The sequence below is a fragment of the Mya arenaria genome, chromosome 6 (assembly GCF_026914265.1).
Source record: "Mya arenaria isolate MELC-2E11 chromosome 6, ASM2691426v1".
In the NCBI taxonomy this organism is placed as follows: Eukaryota; Metazoa; Mollusca; class Bivalvia; order Myida; family Myidae; genus Mya; species Mya arenaria.
This window is the reverse complement of record NC_069127.1, coordinates 65,327,335-65,345,520: the sequence shown is the minus strand read 5'-3', so window position 1 is coordinate 65,345,520 and position 18,186 is coordinate 65,327,335. Positions and strand designations below refer to the sequence as shown.

Below are 18,186 nucleotides of genomic sequence, written 5' to 3'. Positions count from 1 at the left end.
GAAGGATGTGAACAACGAGGCACCTCTAATTTACATTGGATTAACGACTTTATAGCAAAATCACCGTTTGGAAATAGATTAAGGTAAGAAATCAATATCGTTTTATGCCTTCTATATATGTATCTTGGCCTGTTACCCGCCTTCTTCAATTATAATCAATATTTTCCGTTGGAGGATTTTGTTACTAAAAATAGAAACACAATATGTATACGAGGCTATGATTTGTTTATTTTAACTAAGAGATTCCCTTTCATTTATCAGACGACATTATGTTTTATATATCAAATTATCATGCTGGACTAGTCACCTGGACAAGTTATCGTATGGCTGGAGCGCTCCGCATATTGATTTCCGGGCAACCACGTGTGTTTGCCCGTATCTAGGGAGTTTTTCCGAGAAATCGTAGATAAATACAGAAAACAATTTATTCTGTCTTTATAAATGAAATTATTTCCATTATTAAAAAAGTTTTATAATCCTATACCTAATTTATACGACCAGACGCTCTTTTGAACTACGTGACCGTACAATATATTTCCGTATTGGGACGCACGCGCCTACGAAAATCCCTTATTTTTTTCCGTATTCACAGGTCCCATGTTAAACCCATGATAAAGACCGAAACCGTGAAAAAGGTTCCGTATGAAAATCAGAATCAACAGGCGCTCTAGATAAAGCGTTACAAAAAAGCTTTAGTTATTATCGGATCAAAATTGTCGTTGGTAAACACGGAATGTTTAAAATGACATTTTTATTCTATACCTATAAATAGTATCCAAAATATATTCTGTACAGAAAAATGTTAAATAATAATAGTAATAATCTTAATAATAATATTAGCGGCTCGTCCAATATGACTTTCCAAGCTGTGTACTCGTAGAAATATATATCCGTATTGTACTGAACAATGTTTAATAACCTATATATAGCACAACATACAACATATTATTGTGTTCTCGTTTAATACTAGGCACAATGAATGCCAGACCAACAATGAACATATTTTGTCTACATGGATCATTGCGACAAAATGAAAGGTAATCTGCCTGTAAATGTTTGGACTACATGCAGGATTTTCTCAGGCCCATTAAGATTGTCACCATGGAAATAAAATGAGCCCAATTTAGTTTTCAAAGGATTTTCATGTCAGCACCCAGGGATTTTCACAAGTTCCCCTGCTATACCTAATTTATACGACCAGACGCTCTTTTGAACTACGTGACCGTACAATATATTTCCGTATTGGGACGCACGCGCCTACGAAAATCCCTTATTTTTTTCCGTATTCACAGGTCCCATGTTAAACCCATGATAAAGACCGAAACCGTGAAAAAGGTTCCGTATGAAAATCAGAATCAACAGGCGCTCTAGATAAAGCGTTACAAAAAAGCTTTAGTTATTATCGGATCAAAATTGTCGTTGGTAAACACGGAATGTTTAAAATGACATTTTTATTCTATACCTATAAATAGTATCCAAAATATATTCTGTACAGAAAAATGTTAAATAATAATAGTAATAATCTTAATAATAATATTAGCGGCTCGTCCAATATGACTTTCCAAGCTGTGTACTCGTAGAAATATATATCCGTATTGTACTGAACAATGTTTAATAACCTATATATAGCACAACATACAACATATTATTGTGTTCTCGTTTAATACTAGGCACAATGAATGCCAGACCAACAATGAACATATTTTGTCTACATGGATCATTGCGACAAAACGAAAGGTAATCTGCCTGTAAATGTTTGGACTACATGCAGGATTTTCACAGGCCCATTAAGATTGTCACCATGGAAATAAAATGAGCCCAATTTAGTTTTCAAAGGATTTTCATGTCAGCACCCAGGGATTTTCACAAGTTCCCCTGCTAAATATTTAGGCAACTGTGTGTGCTTGCACACCACAACCTCTCCGCGGTTGGAAAAACCGGTTCAGTTATGGTATCACATGAAGACCACAGTTGCCTTTGCACATTCAAAAAGTTGGATATTTCTAATTTTATGAAGCACCATAACAATATTATGTGAAATAGTAGTACCTGTTTTATATAATGTGTAATATTTCGCATTTCAGACAATGTATAACCTGTTAACTATGCATGATGATTTTATTCCATTTAATGTAGAACCGTGAAAAAACTGTTCAATAAGTATCATCTTATCAAGGCATTTTGAATTATCAGCAGGCAAATAAAATATGTTATGTATTAAGATCACAAAGTGATATAAATAGTTGATATATTTAAATTTGATCAACGGTTTTATGTATCACCTGTACATTTCACTATATTTTGCTTATATGCATTCAAAGTTAGGATATATCAGTCGTGGTCATATTTCCTTAAACATGTAGAAACATGATTTTAGTATTTATATATACATGATTGTGGTGTTCTCATAGCGCCCTATAAGGCTTCTCTTTGCTAAGACAATTTATCTCAATTATGATGCAATATTGTGTCCTCTAATCTATGCTCTGCACTTGCCGATAAGAATGACAGCACTTGATTTATTATAATAATCAGCCTATTTAGGACCAAATCCCTTTGGTCCTTTTATGAGTTTCTAAATCAAATATTTGCTTTGTTCATTTATATCAGAATAGAAGTGGATTATCAAAAGCTACCAGTTGGCCCCATTCAGAACTTGCTGATGTATCATGATCTTAAGACTTGTATCTGACCTTATGCTTACAACTCTGACATCGATTAAGGACAATCTTTATAAAAAAGGGACCCCGGAAGGTTGCCTTTGATAAAAAACTATTCCCACGGTCTATTTCTAAAGAATATTTATGCGAAAAGCTACAGAAACAAGCTCAGTATCAACACGTTTAAACATAAACACTCATTCAAACAATTTTCAAATTCATAATGTTTGAATTTTCGCCACAATAAGTGTAACGTCATACAAGTGCATTGGAGTGTCCTTTCTTCTAAAGTCATCTAATAATTACCATCTCAGGAACTATAATGAAATCTTATTAAAGAGAATACGATATCACATCGTAAGATAAGAAGCAGTCCAAGAAAGTTTAAATTGGGTCCTAAGGCTTAAGAAAATATCTACTCCATAAAGCATTTCTCAAGCATTAGTATTTGCAAATTGTACAACTGAGAGCATCCATGGCACGTTATCATATTTGCTTTCAACAACATGTTTATTGTTAACTTTGTCAATACTTATTAAACCATTATCTAACGAGGTATGAGAAATGGTTTGTGTTTCAGAATGTGCAGCAAGATGACCAAATGATATTCAATCACATACATATAACTCATCTATGCCAAGTAAATGCTTAAAAATATCAAATAAGTGCGAGTGCGCAACTCATTGTGTATAATGACCACAAAATAGTGATTTGGTCATAATATCGCTAATGACGTTTTAGAAAAACGAAAAAGAAAGAAATAGAATGAATATGGTCCGTCTGTTAGATAAACGATACATCATAAAGTCATCAGCATGCCTTTTCTACCAAACGTGTTCAGGGTCACATGTTATGAACATTTTGCAATATCCTTTAGTGAGCTATCTGATAGCTCACTTATTTAAAGTTCGGACTCTTCAAAGCCAAATTGTTATGATCATTGTGGAGCGCCTGCTCTTATAATAGGCTCAGCTTTCTATTATTTGTAATTAATTTTCGCAAAATGAATAACACCTGCTAAACGTTGCAGGAAATCGTTTAGTTTAAGCATTATTACACACTGTGCAATCTGATCAAGTTTCCGTTTTGTAACCATTTAGCTTAGTTAAAAAGTTTAAAGCATGAATAGGTTTATCAGTGCAAGATTGAATAGAAAACATAAAACTATATTCCTATACAGATTCTAGATCGAATTTCGCTTCACAAATATGATTCAGTATAATTTATTAACATAAACATCCGCAATATATACGACAATGAGAGATCGGAACAATATACCTTTTGTATGAAAAGACAAAATTTTAACTTGTTGAAAATGTCGTTACAGTCTGATCCCATTTTATAGTAAACTTAAGAAGTAAGTATGTTAATATTTGATTCCCAAATCATATGAAACATCAAACAGAAAACTTAACTGGTCGATATAATCTGATTTTCAACATTTAATTCCTGACCTTTTTGGTCTTTTTGGGCTTCCACGAGTCCATTGTGATATATATCGGAATCATTTCAGAATTGGATCGCAATTTTTAAAATTTATCTATGCTGAATTTAAGCGGACGGGCAATTGCAATATTTTAGGCGTGCCTCCCGTCGTCGTTGTAGCCACTTACACCGTCGATTTTACCCCTCCATCTACTGCTTTTTTTCTCACAATTGGAATTGTTTTCCGTTGATACCTATTCCGCCGCAATTGATATCATTCTCGTTGCTGTTGATACCCCTCCAGGCGCCGTTGATACCCCTTCAGTCGCCATTGATACCCCTTCAGTCCCCGTTGATAGCGCTCAATGCGCCGTTGATAGCCTTCCAGTCGCCGTTGATAGCCCTCCAGGCGCGGTTGATACGCCTCCAGTCGCCGTTGATAGCCTTCCAGGCGCCGTTGATAGCCCTCCAGGCGATGTTGATACCCCTCCAGTCGCCGTTGATATCCCTCCAGGCGCTGTTGATAGCCATCAAGGAGCCGTCAATAGCCTTCCAGTCGCCGTTGATAGCCCTCCAGGCGCCGTTGATTCTACTCCAGTCGCCGTTGATAGCCCACCAGTCGCCGCTGATAGCCCTCCAGGCGTCGTTGATACCCATCCAGGCGCCTATGATAGCCCTCCATTCGTCGTTGATAGCCCTCCAGGCGCCGTTGATACCCCTCCAGGCGCCGTAGATACCCTCCAGGCGCCGTTGATAGCCCTCCAGGCGCCGTAGATACCTTCTTGTTGCCGTTGATACAGCTCAAGACGCCATTGATGCCGCTCCTTGCGCCGTTGATACCCCTCCGGCGTCGTTGATACCCCTCCAGGGGCCGTTGATAGCCCTCTGGCGTTGTTGACACACCAACTGGGGCAGTACTCGAACCGGCACCGATGATTCCCCTGTCGTCGCAATTGATACCGCACCCTGCGCCGTTGTTACCCTTCTATACGCTTTTGAATCGTTCTCCCCACCGTTACTACCGGTCTCCGCATCATAGGTCCCACAACGGTCTCTTTTGACATCGATCCTGTCGTCGTTGAAACCGATCTCCGCATCATTTGTTGCCATACATCTCGACGCCTTTGTTACCGCTCCCGTCGTGTTTTTGCACATCCCATTATCGTTCTTACTCATCCCTCCGTTCTTACCTCCACGGTTATCATTGTTTTCTTGACATATTTACCGCTCCTGTCGTCAATGATGCCACTTTATCTACAGCCATCCACTAGTCCCTTCACAGTTCTTGTACTCTCCAATAAGTAAACTAAAGTTTATAATTAATTTGAAATTAATGATATATTTCTATCTGAATATGAACAACTGCCCTTCAGTTTTCACTGAATTACATCGTCAAAACAATTACTGCGACATCATGCTAGTACATTGTTGCATTCGGTCCATAAATAGTCAGTGTATTAGCTACGAAACTAAAGGCAACCAAGAAATTTATTTAAACATTAAACGACTGTCATTGAAATTGAAAAAACCCAGGTCTAACATATTGAGCCAATATATTGTTTCAAAAATGCATCTCACTTAAACCAAAATTATATCATTTTAGTAATCGATCGTTGAAAAGATGGCTCCACTTAGATTCTAGTTAGGATTACATGTGTTTTAACATTTTGAGCAACAGCTACCTTCAGGCAAAATACGCAACATGTTAGGAGATTATTGTGGCCATTTAACTGCACTTGTCATGAACACACACACACACTTCCGGGCAAATATGTGCTATGTTGGATGCAATGAACTGTTTGTTGATCAAAACCAAGAACAAATAAGATGAGCTTTTATATAAACTGATTTCAAAGTGTATGTGCAATCAAGCTTTTTAAGGCATGTTTTCACTTGTTTATTTTGGTCTATGAACTAAACATTTCAGATTGATTGGGCTATGGGTGAATAATTAAATGTGTTGAATTATTTCTTACTATCTGTTAAATTGTTTCATGTTTTTACCATCCCTGACCGAGACTGACACATACGCGTCAGTATGTTTATTAAGTTTCAAACAACCGACCACCATGTATGTACATTTTTCCAGTCTTCCTTTGAAAAAGCTTACACCAGATTGACGCAAAAACGCATGAACCTTAAGGCAGAAAAATATTAATAGTTTCTAAGCAAATGACAACAAAAACATTTTTTTTATTTTTCATTTCAGTAGACACATCTAAAATTTGCCACTGCGTGCATTTATACAATTGATCATTTCAACGAAAAGTGATATAGACGTCTGTCGTTTTATTCCAAATGCGAATCAATCTATCAGGGATTCAAATCTTGTAAAATTTCGTTCTTGAACTCGTAGAGCTTGGTTTCGAGAACTTCTTTCAGAGCGTGGCACGAGATCTGTCTTCTCAGTCTTTCAGTAGAATTAAAGAGCAGAAATCGGAGATGCGTATGTGATCGCGCATGTTAATTGAAATTAAAACGAAAACTGCCAATTCGATTTTATCAACCTGTCATTTATCTCTATTCACTTCATTAATTTACCTTGTCAACCCTAAAATTCAAACTTCATTCCACCTTTCCTCATACTCTCTGTCTCCTTAATCATCTTCACCAATCTCTTTACACCCCCGGTGCACTTACCAGTCTCCCTGTCCCTATACCCTTCGTTTTCATTCATAGCTTCTCTCCAGCGTCCTCAATTTTCTACCTCTCTCTTCTACTTCCCTTTGTGTCTTCTCTCTCTATTGTGAAAAATGTACTCTCTTACCTCCCTAATTGTTCCTCATAGGATCGAAATATTCAACTTTTAAATATCTGTTTCAACCTATCCTTGAATGCGAATACGTGCAAAAATAAATAAATATATTTATATTCAAAAAATGAGTCGTGCCAATCACATTAAACTTTTAAATATCGGCGCACCTTCAATGTGATTGAGATGCTGTATTGATTTGCGTCTATGCATGCATATGGTATTTCTACTTTCTGTGTTTGTTAGCTTTGCCATCTTATATTCAAACGAAATATTTATTTGTTTCGAACACATATAAAGCATTCATTCAACGCACATTTTAGGGATCCGGTGTCTCGACTTATGGTATATGTCCTCCCACTAATAATAGAAGTTATTCAAGGTATAATCATTTTTCCTACATATTTGCTAGGAAAATTCTTACTCTGTTTGATGACTTTTTGTGACGACACTGAAACAGACATTTATCATTCCTATAAATTGCTACAAGATTGCAATACTCTTTTTTTCAAAAAACGAAGGTGTTATCATTGCTGAGGTTAAAGTCAACTAAATACCTGGCCATTTGTTCTGGTTTCATCGTTACTAATATTTCTTTCTCCTTTTGGTGAGCTGTTGTGCGCTGCAGCGGTTGTTTTTTTAAGCCTTACAAATATTGTAAAGAGAAAGTTTCAATTAAGATTTGATTGAGAATTTGTTAGACATGATGTGAATGAAAAAGTTGTTTCGTCATAGGCCAGATAATATAGAACTTAACCTTAATTAATTAATAAAAGATAGTACAATTTTGTAAGGAAAAAAACACACCTGTATATATTTCGCCATATCTGCTGAATAGTGAATTTAACGTGATTATTGAATCAATACATTTCGCTAGTACTTTGTCTTGCTCATAACGGCTTCCTAGAATTGAAAAGGTTGTAATACTATAAATTCATGCCATAAAGTCCAGGCTATATCGTCTTAAAAGTGTTGCTACATTTGATTTGAAAGTGTCTATACAAGGCGTATCACGTTTACTTTATGAATTCTTAAACAGTGCAAAAAAGTGAAGTCTTATTTTAAAAGTACATTCAGGTGTCCGCTAATCAATCATGTCAATTTTGCATGTCTGGAGACCCCACAATATGTCGGTATCGTTTGAAAGGGATGTTTGTACAGATAAGTTATATGTAAACATGGTTCCAACACTTCTTTATTAAACAAGCTGTTTTAGCCTTGAATGATTGCGAAATAGGCAAATTCATATCTGATTTCAATTGAATTAGAGAACAAAATATAAACTGCTACAACTTTATCTAAAATGTAGTTGCATCTTTAAATTTATTTTATTATTAGGAATCAGCATGCATTTCCAAATCGCATAACGTCATAATTATATGTTATTGTAAGGCATTAACAGTTAAAAGTATTGCCTATTCTTCTATATTGCAGTGATTTTTTTTCAGTTTTGATTACAATTACACAAAAACCGTCATAAAGAAAGACTGGCTAATATTCAGTGTGTGTATACCACGTGGTAAATTACGCAATATATGCTACGTCGGAAGGCAACATTTTGCTTAAAATGAAGACTTAAATCAAAGATGTATTTTTTTTACAACACCATTTTATATGAAACAAAGGGCAGTCTATGCCGCTTAAGGAGCCTCGCATTTGTTGTATTACCGTAGTTTGATAAGTTGATTAGTTTCATCAAACACTTCGACAAACCTGTTTTCAAAATAATGTTTTGACAGCGCTCCGTCAGACGGTCGTATTGCGAAAAGGTTTGTCGAAGTGTTTAAAGAAACTAAGCTCTCAATCAAAATCTGGTAAAAGATCGAAGGCAGGGCTCCTAAGCTGCGTAGACTGCGCTATGTTTCATTTAAAATGGTAAAGAAATAGTAAAGATATCTTTGTTTAAAGTCTTTATTCATATCAAAATATTGCCTTCCGACGTAGCATTTATGACACAATCTATCACGTGGTATACACACACTGATATTATTACATGAAGCATATACCCCAACCCTTTACTATTTTTCAAAATCATGTGTAGGCCCGCTCCTATAGTGCTTACGTAGAGCTAGTAATTCATCAAGAAAACGTGATTCATTGTATGTGATCGATAATATTAAATAAAAATTAGTATTCAAAAAAATAAGTTTGGTAGTTATTTAGTTTTTTGTTTTTTTAAATTGATTACCATGTTAGTTCTAGTGTTTGTGCAGTTTCTGTTAAGGATAAATCAATCAAACACAAACTATTTAGAATCAGTCAACTTTATTTCATCAAGAATACAGTAATACAGATCAATCAAACCTAACTTCAAGGTCGAATTAGCCAAGAAGCAAAGAAGAACAAATTTTTCACATGATCAAAGACGAAAGAATACAAACAAATTATCATGTTGTTTTATGTTCAAGTGCCCAATAATGTCCTACAATTTAAAACAATTAGTTAAGTTAACCAAAATAGCAAATATATAATTATTGATCCATTGAAACGCTTTGGTAGCAATACCAATGTAAAAAAAAATAATTTCATGTGGTATAGTCAAGTGGTGTAACATTTTAAAGGTTACGGGAGTAATATCCTATAGTATTGCTTTTATCTTGTTCAGTACATACAATTTATTTTGCTTTCGTTTTTTTTACAAGCGTTTATTGGCGCACATGACTTTTAATACATAAAATCGCAAACTGAAAGACGAGCTGCGTACCTTGAAAATACTACAAAACGCATTAAACAACAGGGGTCTGTCGGACCGTATTTGGTACAAAAACGAATATGGTACAAATTTGTACCATATTCGGCCGAATATGGTACAACTGTCTAATTGTACCATATACGTATCTGCAGTTTTGGGGTAAAATGCCTGACCAAATATGGTACAAACTTGTACCATATTCGGATGAAAAATGTACCACATTCGTTCCGAATATGGTACACACTCATCATCGTCATCGTCATCATCATCATCGTCATCATCATCATCATCATCATCATCATAACTACAATTTGCATCAACGTCATCAATACCATCATGAAAATAATCATCATCGTCATCATCATCATCATCATCATCATCATCATCATCATCATCATCATCATCATCATCATCAGCATCATCATCATCATCATAATCATCATCATCGGCGGCCGGTAATCATTGGCGTCAACGTAATAAAAAACTTTTTTCATCATCATCATTATAATCATTATCATCGGCCGATAAACATCGCAGTTATCATCATCACAATCATCAAACCCCAATCATCATCACCATTGTCATCATCATCAATTACATCATCATCGTCACCATTAACGCCATTATCATCATCATCGTCATGATGATGACAAAAGTTTTGATGATGATGACGACGATCAAAATTACCGTCATCATCATCATCACAAACTTTTATCATCATTGTCATCATCATCACCATCATTATCACCACAATCATCAAGGTCATCATCATCATCATCAACACCATCATCATCATCACCATTATCATCATCGTAATGAAGATCACAAAAATGTGATGATGATAACTGCGATGTTTTTCGGTCGATGGTGATGATGATGACAAAAGTTTTGTAATGATGATAACGACGGTCAGCACATCATCATCATCATAATCTACCGATAAAAATCGCCGTCAGCATCATCAAAACACATTTGTCATCATAATCATCATCATTATAATAATCATCATCGACCGATAAACATCGCTGTCATAATCATCAAAATACGTTTGTTATCATCATCATCATCATCATCATCATCATCATCATCATCATCATCATCATCACATCAATTATCAACACCCCAATGATCATCATCGTTGTTATCTTCACCAACACCACCATCATCATCACCATCAAAACCAACATCATCATATCCATTATCATGATCGTAATGGTGATCACAAAAGTTTTTTTTGTGATGATAATGACAGCGATGTTTTCGGTCGATAATGAGGATGTTGTGAAGATGATGACGACGATGAGAATATCATCATCATCATCGGCCAATAAACATCGCCATCATCATCATCACAAATATTTTGTTATCATCATCATCATTATCATCATCGTCGGCCGATAAACATCGCCGTCATCATCATCTAAAATCTTATCATCATCATTATAACCATCATCATCGTCCGATAAACATCGCTGTCATCATCATCCCAAAACGTTTGTTATCATCATCATCATCATCATTATCATCATCATCATCACCACAATCATCAAACCCCAATCATCATAACCACTGTCATCATCATCACCACCACCATCATCATCACAATTTTTTTACCATCATCATCATCACAAATGTTTTGTCATCATCATCATCACATATTCATTTTACATTTTGTATTTTATAATTTGTTTCATTCAAGAGATTCAACAAACTTGTACTTTTTTCATTTATTGGTATACTGACAGGATTTTTCAAAGTAATATTGAAGAACATAGAACAGCATTTAAATTTTAATCCAACTGTAGCATTTTGACCAGACATAATATACATATATACATTCATTTTAGTAGCAGCCAAAATATCCCAAATGTGCTTCGTAAAAAGTTACCATTAAATGAGCAAATGACAACAAATTTCCGGTAGAAGAACATAATCATCAATCACAAAAATAACATAACAGGTTTCCAAACACCGATATACATGTATATTTCACCTGTAATGTCTGTACATGACATCTATGATATCATACCAACCGATTCCACTAACACGCAAACGCAGCCATGCGTTTGCCCATTTTGGCCCCTTGATGATTTCTTTTATTGCCGAAATAAGACCGCTGTTTCTGCCCGCTCTTGTTAATAGGAAACGAACGCTAACAGGATTTCTGTTACTAGTATCTAGTCCAATATCCGGCCGAATGTAAATTCTAGGTGTTTGCAAACTCATTGACCTTATTAAATCTCTAAAGGGTTTGCAGACCTTCGCCAACACAAACTGGATTGACGGGTTTGATTGTATGCAGAACTTTCAAAATTTCAACTTGAATGTGAAGTGGTAACATCAGAAATGGAAAAGTCGTTCGCCTCTGTGCCCTCCTATTGTTTATCATATCTTGAAGCTCTTTCAGGGCTGAACACACAGAGACGTCACCGTTGTCGCCAGAGTCACCGTTGTCGCCGGAGTCACCGTTGTCGCCAGAGTCACCGTTGTCGCCGGAGTCACCGTTGTCGCCGGAGTCACCGTTGTCGCCGGAGTCACCGTTGTCGCCGGAGTCACCGTTGTCGCCGGAGTCACCGTTGTCGCCAGAGTCACCGTTGTCGCCGGAGTCACCGTTGTCGCCGGAGTCACCGTTGTCGCCAGAGTCACCGTTGTCGCCGGAGTCACCGTTGTCGCCGGAGTCACCGTTGTCGCCAGAGTCACCGTTGTCGCCGGAGTCACCGTTGTCGCCGGAGTCACCGTTGTCGCCGGAGTCACCGTTGTCGCCGGAGTCACCGTTGTCGCCGGAGTCACCGTTGTCGCCGGAGTCACCGTTGTCGCCAGAGTCACCGTTGTCGCCGGAGTCACCGTTGTCGCCAGAGTCACCGTTGTCGCCGGAGTCACCGTTGTCGCCAGAGTCACCGTTGTCGCCGGAGTCACCGTTGTCGCCGGAGTCACCGTTGTCGCCAGAGTCACCGTTGTCGCCGGAGTCACCGTTGTCGCCGGAGTCACCGTTGTCGCCGGAGTCACCGTTGTCGCCGGAGTCACCGTTGTCGCCAGAGTCACCGTTGTCGCCGGAGTCACCGTTGTCGCCGGAGTCACCGTTGTCGCCGGAGTCACCGTTGTCGCCGGAGTCACCGTTGTCGCCGGAGTCACCGTTGTCGCCGGAGTCACCGTTGTCGCAAGAGTCACCGTTGTCGCCAGACGCAGCGTTGTCGCCAGAGTCATCGTTGTCGCCAGAGTCATCGTTGTCGCCAGATGCAGTGTTGTCGCCAGACGCAGCGGTGTCGCCGGAGTCACCGTTGTCGCCAGACGCAGCGTTGTCGCCAGACGCAGCGTTGTCGCCAGACGCAGCGCTGTCGCCAGAGTCACCGTTGTCATACGACTGTTCTAAGCGTGATATTATGTCCTTGTACACGCGTTGATTGATACGGATACTAACGTAATGCATGCCAAATCCTTCTGGGAAATACCCCAATGCAATTGTTCCAACATCACCATCGAACTTTCCATCTGCTGACACAATTGATGAGTGTTCTAGTCCTCGGGTACAAACTACCAGGCACTGCAAATTATATTCTCTCATAAGTGCAATGAGCGTGAGGTTGTCGCCGTATGTCCCATTCTTAGACATATTCTTAACGTATTCATCAAATGTTTCATCATAGACAAAAGTTTCATAGAAATATCTGTTTTCTACAATGTGATGGACTGCTTCCTTACGTAAAGCATCTACGTCTTTGTATATACCAATTTTACCAAGTTGATGCGATATAGCAGCAAATTGACAATTTCCATCCGGATTTGGGTCCATGGCAATATTCACCCCATCCAACAACTGCAGATTTTCATGGTGTGTTGAAACATGATAGTACTTAGTTCTGTGATTTTGTTTCTCTGAGCGGTTCTGTTTTAATGAATGTTTTTTAATTTTTCGTTGTTTCTCTAACGCAACAGTTAGGCTAGTCATGTTTTCGACCCCAACCGATTTGCTTACGAATCCAAGTTCGGGTTTGTTCGGTACTTGAAATGACACGATATAAACACCATTTCGTTTTACTTTTTCTACCTTGCCTTCGATAACATATCTTTTGGTTGGCACCCTGGATTTTCGAAAGGGATAGCGAATTAATACTGTCTCTCCTACTTTGTACTTGCTTGGGGAAGTTGCGTTTTTCAACAGCGACCTGTAAGCCTTTTTATTTGCTCGCCGTATGGTTTTCTTTATTTCACGAGAACTATGACGTTCTTTGGTAAAAACATGACTTCTTCCGTAGTAGGCTTCAAAGGGCGTGAGACCCCCAAGAACTCGTTTGAAACTTGTGTTTATGGCATAGGCTAAATCTTGAAGCCCTTCGACCCAGTTAAATCCACGTTTACTTTTTGTTGCAAATAGAATCTTGGCCTTTATAACACTGTTTGACCTTTCACACTTGCCCTGTGATTGAGGATGATACGGCCTACTATTGATCATTTTGATGTTGTACTTGTTCAACAAAAGTTTCATACTAGGGCCTTTAAATTCCAGTCCGTTGTCACATTGGATGATGTCAGGGGCAAGGTTAACCATCAACACGTCCTCTAATGCCTTTGCAACTTCACGCGAACTCTTCGTTTTCAGGGGTTTTGGCATAACGTACCTAGAATAAACGTCCACGACTTGTAGAATATAACTGTATGTGGACCCCTTGTAGCTAACACTTTGATTTTTCATGTTAATTAAGTCAATCTGCCATCTTTTGCCTGGTTCCTCTTCTGTAATTGTCTTTGGCGTTGGCTTGTTTGTAAATCTCGGATACTTCTCATGGTAATACTTGCTATTGTACAGTATTTCAAGGATAGCTTGTTCCGAGAACCCCGTGTAATTTACTTTCAGTTTGTTGTAAATAACCCTTGCTCCACATCCTTTGTTTTCCATGAACATCTTCTCAACAAATCTAGGAAGATCTTCTTTCACAAGGACTTGCTTTCCGCCACACAATAAAGAACCCCGGTCACCAAGCTCGAAGTCCTTACGTTTTCTAATCATGGCCAAACAATTATTCTCTTCAGGTGTCCGTTTCTTCACAGGGACATCGAACGATCCGTTTAAACATCTGACAATAATGTCGTACTTCGACCTGGGCAAGCACCCTAATTGCTTCCTTTTTCTCCTAATTGCTTCCTTCATCTGAAATAATATAATAAGTTATTATACATTTATACTTCATTAGTTAATAGAGCTTGTATTGAACACCGCGTGTCGAAAACGAATGTCTCACGACATGAGCTGAGCTAAAATCACTCGTCTGATAGCTCCGCTAAAATTTACAATCCGAACTTCCGGGCAATATGCGCAATGAAAGTAGCAAGTACTTCATGTAAAGTTTCATTGAAATCCAACCGAATTCAAATTCAGGGGAAAAATAGCGGGCAAACTTATGGCGGTCAACGGACAAACGGTCTGTAGAAACCAATGCTACGTGGATGGAAGGGATATAAAGAAGGGGCCCTGGGGGCCTAGGTCGCTCACCAGAAGTCACGACTAGGCAGGGTTCGAAGGTCAAAGACCTATAAACTCCATAAAATTTAAAATGTTCAAATCTACAGATTAAAGGAGCTCGATCTGATTTTGGTGGAAAATACACTTTCGAAAAAAATTGTTTCCAAAAGTCGCTATTAATGATTTTGTGAATTGTTTGGGTTAATCTAAAAATACTGACCAGAGGACATTGCATGACATCAAATACAATCCGAAAAAATAACAAGATTTTTTATTTTTCAATTAAAATACACCAAAATTGGTATTTTTGTCCTATTTATTGAATAGGAATGGAATAGGCCGAAAATATCGCGTTAGTAGATCTAACGCGAAATCCATTTTCCATGCATTTTCAGTTGTTTTACGATAGAATTTCTTCGATATAATTCAATATCCTTTGGTCAGTAGTTTTAGATTAACCGAAAATAATTCACAAAATCATTAATACTTTAATAGCGACTTTTGAAACAATTTTTTTCGAAAGTGTATTTTTCACCAAAATCAGATTGAGCTGTAATAACTGTAAGGAAAATAAAGGCAAAAGCTTCAAAATTAAGTCACTTGGTCAAGGTTTAATTCATCAAAAGTCGAAAGTTCAATAGAAAATGTCACATAACAAATATCAAAGCTCTGGGCAAAGTGGTTTTAGAGAAAAAGATATATATTTTTAAATTTCTCTATATAATAATTATATAGTTAAACTAAGCGTTTTTGTACCAAATACTGTCCGACAGAGCAGTATAAGTATTTCAAGTATGTTTTCATTTATTTTATGCTGCTTTTTACTTTAATTTTCATTTTACAGTGATTAGCGTTTATTTTCTGGGTTATATGGAAATCCACACAGTCATTTGAACGTAAATGAACTAAAAAAGCATTGCAATTTGAAATGCTAACGTCTGACAAGCTTTACCAGTCGGTATATAATTTATTTATGAATCTTTAAAATAAATGTCTGTTTTCATGGGCAAATCTTGCCCAATGTTTGGCTTGGGAGTTCGTGCATTTTGTTTTCAGAAGAAAAGTTAACAAAAATGAAACAGTAGAAGTATGCAGATGTATATTATGTAAATATTCAACACAGGCACGGGACGGTGCCAATTTTTACCCCAGGGGCATAATTTGAACAATCTTAGTATAGGACCCCAAAATTATGTCACATACCAAAATTATGTCACATACCAAATATCAAACCTCAAGGCCTTGCAGTTTCGGACAAGAATATTTTTAAAGATTTCACTATGATTTGCCTTTTCGTTGCCATGACAACCAGAGTTCTTCATGAAATGGAATTCTTTGAACAACTTTGGTAGAGCTTGATGCAAGGACTATTCCTGCCAAGTTTCATTGAATTTGGCTTAGCGGGTTAGGAGGAGAAATCGTTTGAAGAAATTGTTGACGGACGCACGTACGGACGCACGCACGCACGGACGATGGACAACTTGCCATCACAATAGCTCACCTTGATCACTTTGTGCTCAGGTGAGCTGAAATGTATCTTGAGAGCTGATGATGGACAACATTTTTCATGAAGTTTCATGACTGTAGCTTAAATATTTTAGCAGTTTAGGAGTTACGCACCCGGAAGGAATGCCACGGACAATTGGATAGACGGACGGACAACTGCAAATGCACTCTGAGGGGGGGGGGGGGGGGGGGGGGGGGGGGGGGGGGGGGTGGGCATAAAACATAAAAATCAATGCATGTTAAAACATCAATGCATATTAAGACAACTGAAAATTAAAATTATGTACAGTACTTACTGTCAAGAATTCTTTTGAAGTTTGAAGAAAGTTTGGATTTCAATTCTTTCTAGTCGAAAATCACAACTTTTCTTGCCGACCGCCAAGTCAAATATGGTTACTGACTTCTGAGTAAGACTCGTGTGCAAAATTCCCGCCTTTTTAAAGCGGCACGTTATCAAAGAAAAAATCGGAAACTTCAAAGCTTTGTCGGCTTCTCAGCAATATGACGTCGGAACGACAAATCAACTTTACAAAGTAAGGCCAAATAAAACATTATGTCTGGTTCCGGTGACATGCCCCCAAAAAGTAGGTAGGGTAGGTCGGCATTTCTTTTTATTTTATTTATTTATTTATTTTTACTGATGCTGAGTGAAAGGTGATATAATAACGTTATTTTAATGTATATTTTGTGTGATTAAAGTCTTCTGTGCGTGCAACACTAAGCTTTTTATGTACTGTAAACATGCATAGTGTGCAAGCTGGAGGAGTTTTATGCACATTTAACCCTATAGGTTTAATAATTGTTTCTTTCTGTACGTGTTATATTTTGAAAATATAATTCGCTATAAACGAGACCATTTTCGGTGCTTGCTATGACTAGTACAGTATTTATGCAATTATATGGCAAAATCATGGGTTGTAGAACATTTTAAATTGACTGAATATCAGCGTAAAAAGAAGTCGCAGGGAATGCTTTACGTTGAATGCTTTAGTGCTGTGCAAATTCGTACATTTATTTAAAAATATGAGGTTTTGATTCGAACCTTGCCACAAGATCAATGTATTTCTATTTTCAAAATTTACTTTCCCTTAATCAAGACAACATATTATAGATTCAAAACTTAAACTAAAATTATTAAGTTTTGTTTTATTTTTAGAATGTTTACATGAACGCTTTAAAAACGTTCTTTACAATTCTCTTGAATATTGAGTAAAAAAATCGGACCAATTTTTTCGTATTCAAATAAAAAAAAGTTTAGGGTCGGGCGAAAAAAATAGGTAGGGTCGGGTCACCGGAACCAGACAATTTTTTTCTTTTCGCCTAATGTTTAGGAATACAGTCACACCTGTCTAAAGCAGCCAGTCAAACATCCTTATTTTTGGAGAGATATATTCATTTAAAAGAGCTCAAAATCTCTTAAATCGGATTTTGGTGAAAATACACTTTCGAAAAAAAAAGTTTTAAAAATTTGAAAATTGCTATTAATGATCTTGTGAATTGTTTGGGTCAATCTAAAACTACTGACCAAAGGATATTGAATTATATCGAAGAAATTCTATCGTAAAACAACTGCAAATGCATGAAATATGAATTTCGTTAGTTATTTTTTCGGCCCAATTTCTTGTTTATTTTTCGGATTTTCTCATGCAATATCTTCTTGTCAGAAGTTTTAGATTGACCCAAACAATGCACG

The 18,186-nt window shown here is 37.3% G+C and overlaps 2 protein-coding genes across 2 annotated transcripts in view; one reads left to right on the top strand and one right to left on the bottom strand.

Annotated features, from left to right (window-relative positions):
- The window catches only part of LOC128238327 (disintegrin and metalloproteinase domain-containing protein 10-like), a 232,165-nt gene continuing 213,979 nt past the window's right edge, over positions 1-18,186 (top strand). Inside the window, exon 1 of the mRNA XM_052954141.1 lies at positions 1-83. The gene's annotated coding sequence lies outside the window, so the exon portion shown is untranslated. The remainder of the gene's footprint in view (positions 84-18,186) is intronic.
- LOC128237971 (KRAB-A domain-containing protein 2-like) lies at positions 7,711-16,566 on the bottom strand. The gene is made up of 3 exons (XM_052953545.1): positions 16,489-16,566; positions 13,653-14,675; positions 7,711-7,740 (listed from the first exon to the last, which is right to left on the bottom strand). Exons 1-3 carry the CDS (start codon positions 16,564-16,566, stop codon positions 7,711-7,713), a joined length of 1,131 nt encoding a protein of 376 aa, XP_052809505.1.

Bases quoted from the DNA above. Each gene is read 5' to 3' on its own strand.
- LOC128237971 (XM_052953545.1), bottom strand. From the start codon at position 16,566: ATGAAACTTCATGAAAAATGTTGTCCATCATCAGCTCTCAAGATACAT. The intron at 14,676-16,488 runs GTGAGCTATTGT...ATATTATTTCAG, and splicing joins CTGAGCACAAAGTGATCAAG to ATGAAGGAAGCAATTAGGAG. The intron at 7,741-13,652 runs GTAGGAGAGACA...TTTCAATTCTAG, and splicing joins CTTCCCCAAGCAAGTACAAA to GAAGCCGTTATGAGCAAGAC.